The sequence below is a fragment of the Rattus rattus genome, chromosome 8 (assembly GCF_011064425.1).
Source record: "Rattus rattus isolate New Zealand chromosome 8, Rrattus_CSIRO_v1, whole genome shotgun sequence".
Classification (NCBI taxonomy): Eukaryota; Metazoa; Chordata; class Mammalia; order Rodentia; family Muridae; genus Rattus; species Rattus rattus.
In genome coordinates this window covers 66,016,842-66,034,145 of record NC_046161.1, presented here as the reverse complement: position 1 = coordinate 66,034,145, position 17,304 = coordinate 66,016,842, and the positions used below count along the sequence as shown (strand labels likewise).

Sequence of the window (17,304 nt, the reverse complement as noted above, 5' to 3'; positions counted from 1 at the left end):
GAGGTTTCGCCAGGGGGTGGAAGGAGAGAGTGTGGGGAGAGAAGGTTGCTGTCTTATAGCTTGGCTTTCCTTTCTCCTTTGAGACAGTTACATGTACTCCGGGGTAGCCTCAAACTCAGTCTGTAGCTAAGGATAACCTTGATCCTCCTGCCTATACTTCCCAAATGTCTCAAATTTCAGACCCAACCACCACACCTAGTTTGTATAGTTCTGGGGATCAAGCCACGGCTTCGGGCATGCTGGGCAAGCACTCTACCCACTGAGCAGCACTCCCAGTGTTTCTAAGACACTCCCAGGTGACGCCTTGACTGACAGCTGAGCACACCGTGCGACAGGACACTGAAGCTTTGCCCCACTCACTTCCAAGTTGTGTTGCCCCGGGCCTGGGTTTCTGCATGGCTTTGAGTCTTGCTGGTGTTTTCCCCAACCTTGGCAAACCCTGGAGCCTTGTGAGGCTCTGCTCACTCTGTCTGGGATCTGGCTCAACCTTCTAAGTCTCTGACTTGCCTGGCTCAGAGTTCTAAGCCTGTTGTTGACATGAAAACAGCTCTCTCCTTCAAGGAATACAAGGTAATTTATTCTGAAGCGATATGAGAGACTGGCCTAGGAATATGGAGTCAGGCTGCCTCCAATACCTACTCCGGTGTGGTAATGCTTTCCTGTAGCATTTATAATTATATAAAAATCAAGATGTTTTTAAGGGACCTTGGGGGCAGCAGGTTACAGCAAAGTGGGAGGCCCTGTTTCAGGTCTCAGAAGCTGTGTTTTGATGACACTTAGAAGGGAGTGGTGCATTCACACATACCAAAAGTCACATGACAACTATAGGCTGTTAGGTTAGACTAATGGTTATAAAGGAAGCTAAAGAGAACCCAAGATAATTTAAATCTGAATTTGCAACATTCCAACTTTCAGTAATTGCAAGTTTAATCTGTCAGCCTTTGTAGAATCTTTAACTCTGTGTGTGTGTGTGTGTGTGTGTGTGTGTGTATGTGTATGTGTGTGAGTATGTAAGTATGTATGTATCTGCGTCTGTGTTTGTGTTTTCCCTGCAAACTTCAGTCCATACTGCTCTCTCTGCTTGGCACTCTGTGCAAGGCTGGCAATCTCCTTCCAGCTAAAAGTTCCCTTCTTAGAGCAGCCTTCCCACACCTCTCTAGCAAAAGGGGGTCCTTCTCTGCCCAACTGTCTCCCAGGCAACTTTACAGCACATACAACTGTCAGAGTTCATGTTACTCTTTCCCACACAGTGTAAGCTTTGTGGGGCAAGGGCCCCACCACTCCAGAGAACTGCTGCAGGAGGCCGGCAAGCATGATATCAGACTCTGGGGAAGAACTTAGTGGTGATGTACAATCATAGCATGGCCTCTGGATGTTACCGCTTGGCTGTAGAGGAAGAGTTCAGTATGGTGGTATGTCACGTTACCATATGTTAATTATGAGCTATAGAAAGAACCAAGGTGGATGGAATGCTTAGATGATGTCTTCATGCCAGTGAAACTTCCTCACTTAGACATCTGCACACAATAAGGGTGCTTTATTACATAAACCAGTTCCAGGGCCGAGAGTAGGAAGGGACAGAGCAGACCCTAAGTCCTCTTAGGGAGAGAAAAAAGGATTTGGTGCTTGGGAATCAGAGGCCAGTGGAGACACATCTTTGCTCTGAAAGGAGATGTGAATGGCCCTTTTCCTGTGTACATTTCTCCTGACCTCATATGTGTGTTTAAACATGGCTCCGTGCCTGGTGTAGTTCAATAAAGGCCCAGCCATCTGTACCAGTGACACAGGAGAGCCCAGAGCCAAAGATGAGGCTGTGCTCAGGTGCTCCAGGAAAGAGAAGCTGCTCCAAACCACAGGGTGTTTCCATGGTAGCCAGGTCATCTAGGACCTGAAGAGTCATTGAGAATAAGGCACAACATGCCCGTGTGGCTTTGGGTCTGGTGGCTTTGGGCCAGGGTTTGGATAATATCCTTTCTCTCAGTCAGTCACTCAAGAGAGTTGCAGGTTGAAAGGTTGTACCAGAAATGTCCCTGCTGCCACCAACTATAATAGTCATTTTGAACGAGAGATAACCTGTATCTGTGTGTGTACAGATCTGCTAAGGTTCAGTCTTAGGAAGTTTATTTGTTTTTGTTTTAAGACAGTGTAATGTTCTAGTTTTCTTTTGCTTGTCCCATTTTACTTTGAGACAGCAGCTCTTATGTACCCTATACTGTTCTGGAACTCACTGTGTATAGTGTAGGCTGGCCTGGAACTCATGATCTTCCTACTTCTGCCTCCCAAGAGCTGGTCCGACAGGCCTGGGGATGCCTAGCCCCTTCTGTTTGTTTGTTTTCCTTTTTCTTTCTTTGTTTAGATTTATTTATTTTTATGTGCACTGATGTGTTTTGCCGGCATGCATGTCTTTTGATGGTATCAGGTGCTCTAGAACTGGACTTAGAGACAGTTGTGAACTGCCACGTGGGTGCTGGGAATTGAACCTGGGTCCTCTGGAATTGCAGCCAGTGGTGCTCCTAGCCACTGAGCCATCTCTCTAGCCCCCCACTCCCTTTTAAACAACTCTACTAGATGGTCTTTAGAAGGTGTCCCTCATTTGTAACATAGCCCATTTGGTACTTTTGCCCAGAAGATTGAGACAGCTGGAGACGTGATTGGTTGTGATTTGGAGTCAGGAGGTGGGTCAGGGACATAGGGAGCCTGCACCCCAGGAGCACCTCCCAGTGGCTCTGTTTCATAGTTGCTTTGCCACATTTGCCCATGTGCTCTTTCTCTGATGAGGACTTGGGTGGATGTAGGACCCCTAGTTGGTTCTCTGGGACCCCTCAAAAAGCTCAGTCCTCAGAAAGGCGGGGGGGGGGGGGTGGGTGAGCATAGGATTCTATTGCAGTAGGCTTCTTGGAGTAGGTTCCTGTAAGTGACTTGTCCACTGGGCACATTGTTGATTTTTCTCCAATGATGCAGGCTTGATGATCCCAGGGCCTGGTCCCTCTCTTACAGCATGCATACCTTGTGACATAGCGGTCCTTGGTGGGGAGAAATGCCACAGTAGAACTATAGTTCTTGTGCCTAAGGCAGAGATAAACATTCTGGCTGGAGGGGCCTAAAGGACAGGGAGTTGTTCTGGGGACTTGGGTTTCCATCATGGGTGTATGTAAATGGGCATGAGGAAGCCTGGCCTTGGCATCGGCTGTCTTCCTCAGTCACTGCTCCAGGTCTTATTTTTGAGACAGGCTCTCACCGGGTGTGGAGCTCACTGAATTGTACGTTGACTGGCCAGTGTGTCTTTGTCTTTCCAGCACTGGAATTTCAGGTGGTTACCTGGCTTTTTGTTGTTAAAGGACACTGGAGATCTGAACTCAGGTCCTCATGATTTTATAGGCATTTATCCACTGAGCCTTCTCCCTGGCCTGTTATGGAAAACATAAGGATAAAAACTGTGTGTGTGTGTGTGTGTGTGTGTGTGTGTGTGTTACGAACACATGAGTATGCAGGTGTAGTTATGTGTGTGTAGTGCAGAGGAGAATGTCAAGTGTCCTCTGTTCTGTCCTTGACCTATGAAACAGAGGCTCACTGTTTCAGCTAGGCTGGTAGACCAGTAAACGCCCAGAAGCTGCCCCGGTACCTCCCCCCATCCCGTGCTATGTTTATAGGAACATGCAGCCATGCCCCACTTTTTGCTTTTGACTGGGGATTCAAACTCAGATCCTCATACACACTGAGCTTCTCCCAGCTGGGAACTCAGATCTGTGTGCGTTGAAAAGGACTCGTCCCCTCACCCATTCACTTATTCACTCAGTGCCTCCTAGCCACTGGGCAGGAATGTGGCAAGGAGCAAGGTGTGGCCGTGTGACATTTCTCACTAAGCTTTGCCGGATGAGATGGGCACAGGGGTGTAGAGTGGGATGCAGGGATGTGTTGGTCTATGGCCCTCCAGTGAAGCTCAGGATAATTAAACCAGACACACTGTGGGAGGCCGGAACATGGAACGACTCAAGAACTGGCTCAGTGAAGCTGGAACTTTGGGAGTCCCAAGGCTGCTCCTTACTGGAGTGCGAGACCTGGGAGGAAATGACCAATCCACCAGAAGATGTGAAAAGAGTGTCCCATGCTGATGCCACAGGGTCTGGCCTGAGTGACAGGACGGAGGGACCCTGCCTCCTATCTGGCATGTCGGGACAATGAACACGTCAGAAAGTGGTTTTGGGGGACAGAAATGTCCTGTCAGAGGAGCCTGTGCAGAGCTCCAGGGAGCTGAGTGCCAGTGCCTGACAAACGCTGGAAGCTGCTCCAGTGGGTGAGCCCTGGGGAGGGATGGGGCTTTTCCCAGGAAGTACAGCCAGTGAAAGCCTTGGGTTAGGGATGCAGCTGAGTTGAGAGTGCTTGCCTGGCATGCATGAAGCCCTGGGGTTCACCCTCTGCACCTCATGACCCGTGATGGTGCACACCTGTAATCCTAGCACTCATGAGGTAGAGGCAGGGGAACCAAGGTCCGTCTTAGCCATGGAGTGAGTTCCAGGCTATCCTGGGCTACACAACACCCAGATGAAGGAAGGAAGGGATGAAGGAAAGAAGAGAGAGAGAGAGCAAGGGAAGAAGGGAGGGAAGGGAAGGAAAGAGGAATAAAGAAATGTCATAAATCTAGGCCCGGCCACATAGTGTAGACAGGCACTTCTACTAGTTATCTGTAGGATGCCCCCTCCCTGTGGCTCTGTGCTTGGTGGCAGTGCACAGGCAGGCACAGTGCAGGGATGTCCTGTGTTAGAAGAGCTTCTCCATGCTGAGCTAACCGGTGCTAACTTGGGACAAGACGGAAATCTGAAAAGATTCCACGTGATTTTAGGAAGACTTTTTTTTCTTGGGTGATTTTGTTTGAGTGTAGGTTAAGGTAGAGGCATGTCAGGATTGGTCAGTAGGTTTGATTTTGTGCCTACCCTGACCAGTTGGCCACAACTGTGTGTGTGTGTGTATGTGTGTGTGTGTGTGTGTGTGTGTGTGTGTGTGTGTGTGTGTGTGTGTGTGTTATTAAGGAAGCTTCAGAAGCCAGATCTGGGCTTGGAGATTCAGGGTGCTTCTTTACCCATTGGTTCTCCACATAGTGGAGGCAAAGATAGTAGGAGGGGTCTCTGCCTTAAGACCTTGGCTGCACCTAGGGAACATCGGCAATGTTTATTATATCTCATCTGTGGACATAGCATTGTACTTTAGATTCATCACCCTCTGCTTTCTTAATTAGTTAATCAATTATTTTTGGGATGTTAATGTTGTGTGGTCAAAAGTGGGGTTTTTTTCCTCATAAGTATTTAAGAGCATGAGCACCAACAGTGTTCTGTGGCCATAAGTACAATACCGGTTCTTGTTGCTTCCGGATTCTAGTTCTTTCATTTAGCACGGCTCGGATTTCTCACTTTTCATAATGAAGTCTTTCTTGCTATCCTGACTTTACAGATAAGAAAACACTCAGCAGCCCAGTCGGTGGTTGTACACACCTTTAATCCCAGCACTCAGGAGACAGAGGTAGGTGAATCTCTGAGTTCAAGGCCAGCCTGGTCTACAGAGTGAGTTCCAGGACAGCCAGGGCTACACAGAGAAACCCTGTCTTGAAAAACAAAACAAAATAAAACAAAACAAAACAACAACAAAAATCAAAACAAACAAAGCAAACACCCAGGGAGGTAACTAATGCATCCAGTTGGGATTTGACTACAGTCCCTGAGTTAGAAATGGGGTCCCATCCCTTTGTGCATTGTTCGCTCTTCTAGTTGTGCCTTTGGGGTTTTTGTTTGTTTGTTTGTTTGCTTGCTTGCTTGTTTTTAAGTGTGTGTGTATGCTTTTGTGGACGTGCCTAGAGACCAGAAGAGAATGTCAGATCTCCTTAAACTGGCGTTATAGATGATGGTGAGCCAGCATGTGGGTCCTGAGACCCTAACTCTGTTCATCTGGAAGAGTGACCGGTGCTCCTAATGCCTGGGACATCCCTCCAGCTCACCCATCTGTTTTTCGTTTTGTTTTTGTTTTGTTTTGTTTCTTTGTTGCTGTTCTTTGAAACTTGGTATCACATAGACCAGGCTGGCCTCAAACTTGCTTGGTAGCCAAGGATGGGCTTCAGCTTTTGGTTCTCTTGCCTCCAGCCATCAGTGCTGGAATGACAGGCAGGCATTACCCTCTCGGGGTTTATGTGGCACTGGGGACCCAACCCAACCCAGGGTTAGGAGCTAAGCTACACCCCTAGCTCACATCCGTCCTTTCTGCATCTGGGCTGTATTTTTGGGACTTTTAGGAACCATCTCAAGGGTCAGGACATGAATGTAACTCAAGCACTCTTTTGAGCACGAGCTGCATATTTTTCCGGAGCTTGAATACATGAGGCCCTGCTGCATCGGTTACTAGATGTGGGCGTGTACTGGAAGCATAGGGGACAGCACGTGACCTTTGATAGTCTCTCCTCAGGTCAGACTTTTTTTTTGGTAAAATTTATTTTGTTTTTTGTATATTGGTGTTTTCCTGCATGTATGCCTATGTACCACATACATACAGTGCCCTAGAGGCCAGAAGAGACCACTAGGTCTCTGAAACCAGAGTTATAGATGGCCGTGAGCTGCCACGTATGTTCTGGGAACTGAACTTGGTTCCTTTAGAAGAGCAACGAGTGCTCTTAACCACTGAGCCATCTCTCCAGCACATAGTCACTACATTTTAAAATTCTGTTTGGAAACATTAAAACGCCGTAAATAGAGAGGTGACCTGTGTGCTACCAAGATGGAGAAGTGGGTCAACCAGACCCATCCTTATAAAGGGTGAAGTGGGTGTCTGGAGGGTAGGGGGGCACATAAACGTAGCGCAATGCGTATGTTATATAGGTTAGTCCGAGTGACCCTGGTCCTGAGACCCCAGTTGAGTTGCTATGGCTACAGTACTGTTAGAAGGACTCTTCTCATCACCTCTTGCTTCTTTTGTGCCGTTCCTTTCGGACGAGGTTGGTCTGACAGAGAGCTGTAGCACTCAGTGCTAAGGATGCAGTCATTCCTACCCCAAGGACAGAAGAATTGGGGCTCAAGAGATGGCTCAGGCATTAAGAGCTGCTCTTGTAGAGGCCCCAAGTTCTGTCCCTGGCACCCACATCAGGCAGCCCACAACTAACTGCCTATGACCCCAGCTTCAGCAGATCTGAGGCCCCCTAGACTCCACAAGCCCCTGCCCTCAGGTGTACAGACACACAGACACACAGACACACAGACACACATATACTCAAAATCGAAAAACAATAAAAAATGTTTTAAAAACCAGAGAATTTCACTGTCAAGGTTACATAAGACCCACGCTCCCTTGAGTTCTGCTCAGCTTTTTAAATCCCACCTTCATTTTCCTGATGGTGTCCCCAGGCTTCCCTGAGTGCCAGGAGGCTGCCTGCCAATCATGAAAACCTTGTCAGTTTCCTGTCTTTGTACTGTGGAAAGCACCCAGGGAACGTATAATGCTTTGCTTAAGAAGGGCTGTAGTTTTTCTTTCTTAAGAACAATTTGGGGATATGTTGACATTTTGTTCATCTTAGGCTTCCAGTGTCTCACTTTTTTATTTTTCAGTGTGTGTATGTGTGTGTGTGTTTGTGTGTGTGTGTATGTTTGTGTGTCTGTGTGTATGTTTGTGTGTCTGTGTGTGCGTTTGTTGGTCCAGGGTGTGTGTGTGTGTGTGTCTCTCTGTGTGTTTGTTTGTGTGTGTGTGTGTCTGTGTGTGTGTGTGTGTGTGTGTGTGTGTGTGTGTGTTGTGTGTGTGTTCATGGGCCAGAGACAACTTTGCGATTCCTCAGGTGTTACCTACCTGTTTTTCAACTCTAGGATCTTTCACTATCTTGAGATTCACCAATTCTGACTATCAAACTCCAGGGATCTACTTGCCTCTGTGTCCCCAGCCCTCCTCCTCCTCTTCTTCCTCTTCCTCCTCCTCCTCCTCTTCTTTTCCTCTTCTTCCTCCTCTTCCTCTTCTTCCTCCTCCTCCTCCTCCTCCTCTTCCTCCTCCTCAGATTTTTTTTTTTTTTTTTTTTTTTTTCCTCAGATTTTTTTTAAATGTAGGTTCTGAGGGTTGAATCCAGGTCCTCATGTGTGGCCGGCCCTTTACTGATTGCGCAAGCTCTCAGCCACCCTTTCAGTGGAGATTCTGGTGTGGACATCCCCCCCCCCCCCCACCCCCCCCACAAAATCCTGCCTTCCCACAGTCCTTCAGGCAGGCCCTTTAGGAGTAAACGTTTTGTCATTGGAAGTGTGAACTTGTTCCTGATTAGCCTGGCAGCAGCTTCCCTCTGACAGCAGCCAGAGCATCACATTCAAGGGAAATCACTTTTTGGTCCATGGCTCTCTTTTTATGTCCTAGACTCCCTTAAATGTGCACTAAGGCTCCTTGGCTTTCCACCTCCCTCTTAGTTGCTAGTTTAAATAACTCGTATGGCAGCGTGGAATCATCCACACAAGGCAAACAGAGTCCCCTGAACATCATGCCTGGTACCATGCCGCGTGCTTGGGCATCGTCATCCTGAGAAAGGAAGCCAAGATAAGGTTTATGATGGTCTGGCTGCTTTTTCTCGGGAGCCAGGATGCCCTCTGCTGTGCCTGGCAAGGGCACAGGGAGTTAGAGTGGAGAGGCGGGGACACATGCACCAGCCTTACGTGACTATTCGTGCTTGCTGATCATGTGTGATGGCTCAGAGAGAGGACACGTCTCCATCTGGCATGAGTCTTGAGCTCTGCCAAGAGTTGAGTCTTTGTTCCTGCATACATACCCATAGATCTCACTAACTAAGGCTATTATCATCGCTTAAGCAGCCTTTTCAGAAAGACTCATTTCCACTCCGAAACGCCACTTTTATTTGCCAAAGTGCTACAATGTTGCATCCTGGCAGTTGATCAGCGTTTACTGCCAAATTATGTAAACCCTTTGTGGGGCTGCCTGATGGGGCAAATGTGTCTGGGATGTGTGTGAGGATCTTACACCAGGCCTGGTGCCCGGAAGTAGACAACAGCTGTCCTTAGACGCATTCATTCATTCAGTCATTCATTCATTCAGTGTTTATACTTGGGTAGGAAATCTATGTTTGCTTAATGCGCCCAGCTGAGAAATACCATTTCGAGAAAATATCGGGTTGGGGTTTGTTGGGAAGGAAATGTGAACTGTGAATGGTTCATGAAATTCAGATATGCGAATCACTTTACCAACCTGGAGCTGGAGTGGGAATAAACCATGGTGGCCATATTCAAAGACTGAAGTGTAATTAGCATTGATCATAGTAACTATGGCAATGACTCTTAAAACCCAACTGAGCTTCTCATTAGAAAATATCAGAATTTTTTTTCATTGGAGTCAGCATGAGCGTAAGAGGAGATTATTGGTGAATAAAAAGAAGCCCAGTGGATGAGTTCATTTGTAGAGGGTCTTAAGAAAAAGCCACAGGGATGAGGTCTCTTCAGTGGTAGAGTGTTTGCTTAGCACCTGGAAGACCCTGGGTTTGGTCCCCAGCGCTACCCACAGAAGATTTGTAAAGGATTTTTAAAAACAGTGGGAGAATCCCATGATGCTGCTGCAAAACGGGGTCAAGATGTGGCTGGTGAGTTTGGTACTGTTCACCACGCATTGTTCATGGCTCTAAGTAAGATCGCCAGTGTTTAGAATAGAGCCCTCCTGCCCACCTGCTCTGTTTTAAGACACGAGCAGCCCTTCCTGTAAGCTGGCCTAATTCAAACCATTGGGACACACACACACACACACACACACATACACACACACACACACACACACACACACACACACACACACACACTTAAAAGGGGGACTGGCTGAGAGGAGGATGAGTATTGGTTCTAGTGGCAGGGAGAGGGCAAGAAGTGTGACCATAGGGAAAACAAACATGTATGAGAATGCCATAAGGAAGCCCACTATGTGTAATTATACATGCTACTAATTTTGAAGCAGTCAATTATCACCAAAATTATCAAGCCAAGGCAGGCAAGATGGCTCAGTAGATACTTACTTGTTGTCGAGCCTGATGAACTGAGTGTGAACCGGCAACCTAAGTAGTGTAAGGAAGGAATACGTTTTTCTCTGATTTCCATATGTGTGTCATGGCATGTGCCCGTGCGCTCACACACACATAAACGTAAACACACTAGACATATTAAACGAATGTAATAAAGATGATCAAGTTCAAAGGTTTATCTCCTTTCCTCAGCTCTCCTGATAGTCAAGGGATCAACACGTTGAGACCCACAACGTCTAGAGAATGCGGGTGGAGATGTTAGATATGGTGCCAAGGCCAACGGAAGGGCAGGCCTTGCACTGGCAGAATGAAATCCCCCATGCCTGCAGCATGCTGACGGCTGGCTGTGAAATGCAGCCCTCGATCAGAGAGAGATGCAGGCGAGAAGGGTCAGCATCTAGGGAATCACTTAAGGACTTGGAGATTTGGAGTGTTCTCAACACCCTGAAGAGAGGGCCGGCTCTTCCCTGCACCCCTCCCTAATTCCAGGAGCACTAGGGGAAAGAAATGGACCGGGAACAAGTGGTGCATGGAGTGAGAGGGACCCATGGCCGCTGGGGCTTCTGCCTCGTCATACGACACCAGTAGCCCAGCATGAAGCCCAGCAGTGGAACAACAGCAAACGGTTTTTTTTTTTTTTGGTTCTTTTTTTCGGAGCTGGGGACCAAACCCAGGGCCTTGCGCTTCCTAGGTAAGCGCTCTACCACTGAGCTAAATCCCCAGCCCCAACAGCAAACGGTTTTAAGGACTTTAGTTCCCAATCTTCCCTTGTGGCTAGGGTAGCCAGCAAGTGGGCTTTTCCCAGGAGGAAGCCATGTTTATAGGTTTGTACCCATTGTGAGTGTGGTACCCACAGAGTCCAGAAGGAGGGTATTGGGCCTGCACCAGCTAGAGTTACAGGTGGTCATGAGCCTCCCGATGTGGTTGCTCAGTCCTCTGTAAGAGAAGTACATGTTCTTCGTCACTGGGACATCTCTCTAATCCCATGTGTAAAGAAACAACTAAAGACATGGACTGACCCATGGCTCCATCTGCCTATGTAGCAGAGGATGGCCTTTTTGGCCACCAATGGGAGGAGAAGCTCTTGGTTCTGCCAAAGCTGGATCCCCCAGTGTAGGGGAATATCAGGGCATGGAGGTGAGAAAGGGAGGGTGGTTGGGGAGGAGGAATACCCTTATGGAAGAAGGGGAAGGGGGATGGGATAGGGGGGCTTACGGACAGGAAACCGGGAAGGGGAATAACATTTGAAATGTAAATAAAAATACCCAATAAAATAAAAAAAAACCAACTAAAATATTTGTGTATATTTTAGTAGCAAGAGCTGGGATTGGAAGGAAGCACAGACACAGTTGGATAGGGTGGGCGGCTGGATAGCCCAGGGGGTAAGGTGCTTGCTGTCAATCCTGGTGACCTGGGGTCTAAGTAGTAGAAGGTGAGAACTCACTTCCGCATGTCTTCTGGTCACGTGCTTACTGTGGCACACATGCATCTGCACACATGTGCACACAAATGCATACACAAGATAAATAAGCGTAGAAGATGTTTAAAGCCAGATGTTCATTAGAAAGGCCTGAAGGCATTTTGAGAGGAGAATTGGCAGAGGAAGGGAAGACTGAAGATGAGCCTCAGATTTTCTTAGCTTTTAACTATTTTCATGGAAAAGTACCTTGCCCTTAATTGCTGGCAACCAGAACGCCCTCTTGGTTAAAGATAAATAGGACAAAGTGTGAGGAAACCTACTAAGGGAAAAAATGACCAGAATGGCTGGAAACCAGAGCCTGAGTTCTGCCAGAGGTGAGGTCATTACACCAGAGCCTGCCCTCAGGCCAGGACTGCAGCCAGTGCTGGCAAGCCAGCAGTCACACGGGCTCAAGGACATCCAGAAAGGAGTGCAGGGCAGGGCAGTGCTCAGCCGTGGATTCTGAAGTCACTAAAGAGTGTCCAGTTGGCTTTGAACCCTGACATTTCCCCCTTATAATTACCCCAGACTTTGCCTAAACAGATGTGATTCTAATGTAATGTCCTCTCTCCTGCCAGCTGGGACAGTGAACCATGGAGCTGTATTTTGGTGAATACCAACACGTGCAGCAGGAATACGGTGTCCACCTGAGACTTGCCAGTGATGGCACTCCAAAGCCAAGGAATTCCCAGCCCTCAAAGGCAGGCTCCTATGGTGTCAGTATCAGAGTCCAGGGAATTGATGGCCACCCTTACATAGTCCTGAATAACACTGAACGGTGTCTAGCAGGCATACCTTTCCCAGAAAACAGGCCATCGTTTCCATCTCCGATGATAAATAACTTGTCCCTACATCCAAGCAATGGAACCGTGTTGAAGGAGAACACGCCAGAGGAACTGCAGCTTCCAGAAAACCCATACCTGCAAACCAGCCCGGTAAGCGGCCAGAAGCAGTTCTCCTTCCATGAGGGCAGGAATGGAGTTCTAGAACGCAAAGACGGGCCCACAAAACTACCCCACGTGCTCAACTTCCAGAGGCACCCTGAGCTTCTGCAGCCCTACGACCCAGAAAAGAATGAGGTGAACTCAAAGAAGCATCACCCACCGGAGAGTCCCTGGCTGAGAAACACAACAGCGGAAGGGACCAACTGTAAGACGTCCCGGAACTGCTTTCCCAAACCCTGCGGTTCCCAGCCCAACAGCCCTACTCCAGAAGACTTAGCCAAGACCAACATGACAGCTATCCGTCTCTGCAGCTCCGTGGTCATAGAAGACCCCCAAAAGCAGACCTCAGTGTGTGTGAATGTTCAGAGGTGTGCCAAGGAAGGGGTGGGAGAGGAGACCCTTTCCCCTCGACGGAAATCCCCAACAGCCCCCAGCCCACAGGCCTACTCCGAAACCAAGAAAAGCAGGCCAGATGTACTACCCTTTAGACGACAAGATTCTGCAGGACCCATCCTGGATGGAGCTCGGTCACGAAGGTCCTCTTCGTCATCCACGACTCCCACTTCAGCCACTTCCTTGTACAAATTTTTACTTGATGATCAGGAATGCGCCATCCATGCTGACAGTGTCAACCGCCATGAAAACCGAAGGTATATTCCCTTCTTGCCAGGAACTGGGCGGGACATCGACACCTGCTCAATTCCTGGTGTGGACCAGTTAATTGAAAAGTTTGACCAAAAGCCTGGCCTTCAGAGAAGAGGAAGGTCTGGGAGGAGAAACAGGATCAATGCAGACGACAGGAAAAGATCCCGAAGTGTAGATAGTGCCTTTCCATTTGGTCTCCAGGGAAATACAGAATACCTCACAGAGTTCAGCAGGAATCTGGGCAAGTCTAGTGAACACCTCCTTCGGCCATCCCAGGTCTTCCCGCAGAGGTCAGTGGCCCAGGAGCACCGTGGGAAGCACAGTCCCATTGCCACCCTTGCAAAGCTGCAAGGTGCCCACCCCAAGCCTCCCCTGCAGAACAAAGACGGGAAAGTTCTGAACAAAGGAAGTCAGGAAAGCATAGGGGCAGGTGCCCCCTCCCTTCCAGCACAGAATAAAAAAGAGGAAGAAATCAAAATAGCCACCGCCACGTTGATGTTACAGAACCGGGCTGTGGCTGCCACATCTGATTCTGGTGCCAAGAAAATTTCAGTGAAGACATTTCCTTCCGACTCGAGTACTCAGGTAACAGTGGTGTTTTTTCCTTTTCAGAGTGGCCTAAGCATTGTGCCCTGGGAAGGAGAGTCCTAAATCTCGAATCCGTAGCAGTACATTTGATGATTTTGTGTGTGTGAGTGCACATTTGCCTATATGTACACATACATAGGTGTGCAGGCACATATGCGTGTGGAGGGCATGGGCTAGCATCTTCCTTTATTGTACTCCACTTGATTTTTTGAGATGGGATCTCTCGCTGAGTCTGGCATTCACTGATGCAGTCACACTTGTCTCCACCTACCCAGTGCTGAGGCGTCAGTCATATCCAGTGCCTGGCTTTTACATGTCAGCTGGGGATCGAACTCGGACTCTCACGCTTTCAGGGCAAGTGCTTTACCAACTGAGCCATCTCCACAGCCCTTGCACATTTTATTATTATTATTATTATTATTATTATTATTATTATTATTATTATTACTACTACTACTACTACTATTATTATTATTATTTTATCAGATTATGTCCCACTGCCAACTGTATGTTTTCTAGGTTATTCTGAGTGCTGATGGGCTCACTTTCTGCACCCGTCCCTGTTGAACAGTACAGAGAGAGCCATTTCTCTCTAAGGGTGTGACATCTAGGTGTATATAGAGTGAGTTTTAACACCTAGGTTCTGAGGCTAGGTTTGTGTCCGTATAAGTGACTGGCTTGGTTTCCAGTCTGAAAAATTAGGCTAATCCTAATTTAGGTCAATTACACAGTAGGTTCTAAGTGGTACATTGGTTGTTTTGATAGCAGTAAAAACCATAATAACAGTAATAAAACAATGATAAGGCTGGTGGCTTCCAGGCGTTATGATGTTGTAGCATGGCGCCAGCTGTGTGAAGGCATTGCTACTGACCTTCCAGGGGATGGGGAGTCCCTCACCCGAGGGTTCAAAGCTGCGGGGCTGAGGAGGCTGACCTTAAGAAATTGGTTTTGGGAAGGAGTGGGCTAAAAGCCTCTGCTTCCAGGTTGTTGCCATCTTCCTGGGAGCATCACCCTCCTGGTCTAATAACAACTTTATTATGTTGCAGGCCACGCCAGATCTCTTAAAGGGCCAGCAGGAGCTCACACAACAAACCAACGAGGAGACCGCCAAGCAGATCCTTTACAATTACCTCAGAGAAGGGTGGGTGGCTTTCCTTAAAGAGCAAGGTCATCGCTGCTTCTAGCGGGGCCCTTGGCTCATATTTGAGGCTCTATAGTTAACTTTTATTTCCTGAGCCATTTGAGGGCTCCGTCTCTATGGATGCAGTTTCAAACTCGGTGTAGGGGGCAGGGAAGGTGTTCTTTGTAAGACAATTACAAAAATATAGAGACGTATTTGTGTATGTGTGTGCCCCCGTTATGTATGAATATGTGTGCACATGTGTGTGCAGGAACATTTGACATACGTGTCCGTGGGAGGGTCAGAGGGCAAAGTCAGGAATCCTCTGTCGCCCTCACCTTGGTTCTTTTGAGACAAGATCTCCCACTGAACCTGGAACTCCAACTTTCGGCTAGCCTGGGCCAGCAAGGCCCTGGGATCTACCCGTCTCTGCCTCCAAACACTGGGGCAGCTTTTATGCGTGTGCTGGGATCCAAACTCAGGGGTACACTCACTGACTCATGCCCTTTGCCTGAGATTAGTGTTTTAAATGGTGCCTTTATTGCATCAAAACAAGTCCGGAGATGGGGAGACCTACCAGTCAGTCAGTCAGTCAGTCAGTCAGTCAGTCAGTCAGTGTTGAGCTGGCTCAGCCCCACCTTGAGGTCTTTCATGCCACATAAGTCTCCATCCTCCCTAACTGGAAGTTACAACTGGAAGCTCATCCTTTTCTCCTCGAGGGAGGCCTGGTCCGAGCCTGGACTTCAGGATTGTTAAGCACGTCAAGCATCCGAGAGCAGTGTTTGTCCTGCTTATCTTGGGAGACTCGGTCCCAGGCACTTGGGTTCTCTGCCCAACCAGGCAGACAGAAGCTCTGTAGTGAGGGGGATGAAGATCCCGGCCATGAGATGGGCAGCTGTCAACACTGGCTGCTTGTCTGTCTTCTGTGATTTATGCGTGACTTGTCAGCATGACAGAGCTGACAGAGTGGGTTCGAAATACAGTCCTTTTCCTTCCCTTCCCTTCCCTCTCTCCCTCTCCGCCTCCTCTCGTTCCTCCTTTCCTCCCCCCTTCCCCCTCCTCTGGGCTTCTTCATCCTTTTCTCCCACCTTTCTCCTCTCTTTCTCTTCCTTCTCATTTGATTTGTTGAGAGACAGGTGACGGAAGTTAGCAGCAGGTGCCTGTTTAAGGACTTTTATTTTAAATCTCTTAATTGCCAGGGGTGAGGTAAACCGGTCTGATTCACTGTGGAAGTGCAGACAAAGGGCTGCTGTTGGGCAGTCTGGCATTTGGGGTGTCTTTTCCCTAAACATAGGCTAAGCAAGTTAAAGATGCTCGAGCGTCTGTGTAATTCCTGTGAGCATCGAGTCAAGCTTACTGTGTTTTCCTGGGGCTTCACTGTGATTGGGCATCGGGCGTGCTCAGATATTTGGACGTGAACATTGAGTGGTGATACCCTTCCCTCCTGCCCATCAAACACTGGCTTTGTCTGAAGCCTCAGTTTACTCAGGCCGCTTGCAGGGGCTTGTGATGCGAGTGTGCAAGCATTTGGGATATTTCGAGGCTGGCTCACTTAGTGTCCTCTCTGCTGCCATTCCACAGAGGCACAGACAACGAGGATGCCACCAAAAGGAAGGTGAACCTGGTCTTTGAGAAAATCCAGACTTTGAAGTCCAGAGCAGCAGGGAGTGCCCAGGGAAACAATCAAGTAAGTCGTAGTGTTTGTATTTTGCAGAGCGTGTTGAACGCGAAATGTGGAGAGGGACTGTTTCCTTCCTCTGTCTGTTGGTGCAGTAAGTGGGATTCCCTCTCAAGCAGCAATCCATGCCTCAGATGAACAGCCAGGCTTTAAACACAGGTCAAATGTCCTAATCCAAAATACCCTGAGCCCCCAAACTTGAGTGTTGATACGGTAGGTGGGGAGAGGTCAACACTGGCCACAGGCAGAAACATGAACACAAACTTCTTTTCAGGCAGAAAGCTATTAAAACAATTAAATCACCTCTGGGCTCCGTGTGTTAGAAATTTTTGTGATTTAAATAAATTTTACATTTCTGCTTGTCTTCATAAATGATCTTATATGCATGTGGATATTCCAATCCCCAAATAGTAATCCCAAGTCTGAAATACTTCTAAAGCCAGTCATCCTGGCTACCTGCTGTAGAAACAGAATATTTTTATGTATCAGCTACTCTCTTCTCTAGCACTCAGCATGCCTGTGCCTATGTTGTAAGGGTGGTGGTGTCTGTGTGTGTATGCATATGTATATATATATACCACCGTAATTCTGACCTGAGAGCATACAGTTTGCTCATACACAGCTTTCAGGAGATGTATCTAATTTTTCTTTTCATTAAAAAAATATTTTTTGGCAATTTTATATATGTATATGAATATATTCTAATATTAGTATAATATAATATATTTATATGTATATAATTTTAGGTTTTTTCATACCTAATCCTCCTCTCTGATAGCTATGATTTGCCTCAAACTCACAGGGATCTGTCTGCCTGAGCCTCCAGAGTGCCGCTGAGATTGGCTTTCT

The 17,304-nt window shown here is 47.8% G+C and overlaps 1 protein-coding gene across 1 annotated transcript in view; it reads left to right on the top strand.

The window, feature by feature from the left end:
* The window catches only part of Cgnl1 (cingulin like 1), a 150,417-nt gene that overhangs the window by 34,669 nt on the left and 98,444 nt on the right, over positions 1-17,304 (top strand). Inside the window, exons 2-4 of the mRNA XM_032910331.1 lie at positions 12,059-13,654; positions 14,704-14,798; positions 16,359-16,464. Of these exons, the coding sequence (XP_032766222.1) occupies positions 12,074-13,654; positions 14,704-14,798; positions 16,359-16,464 (1,782 nt within the window). The 5' untranslated portion in view covers positions 12,059-12,073. The remainder of the gene's footprint in view (positions 1-12,058; positions 13,655-14,703; positions 14,799-16,358; positions 16,465-17,304) is intronic.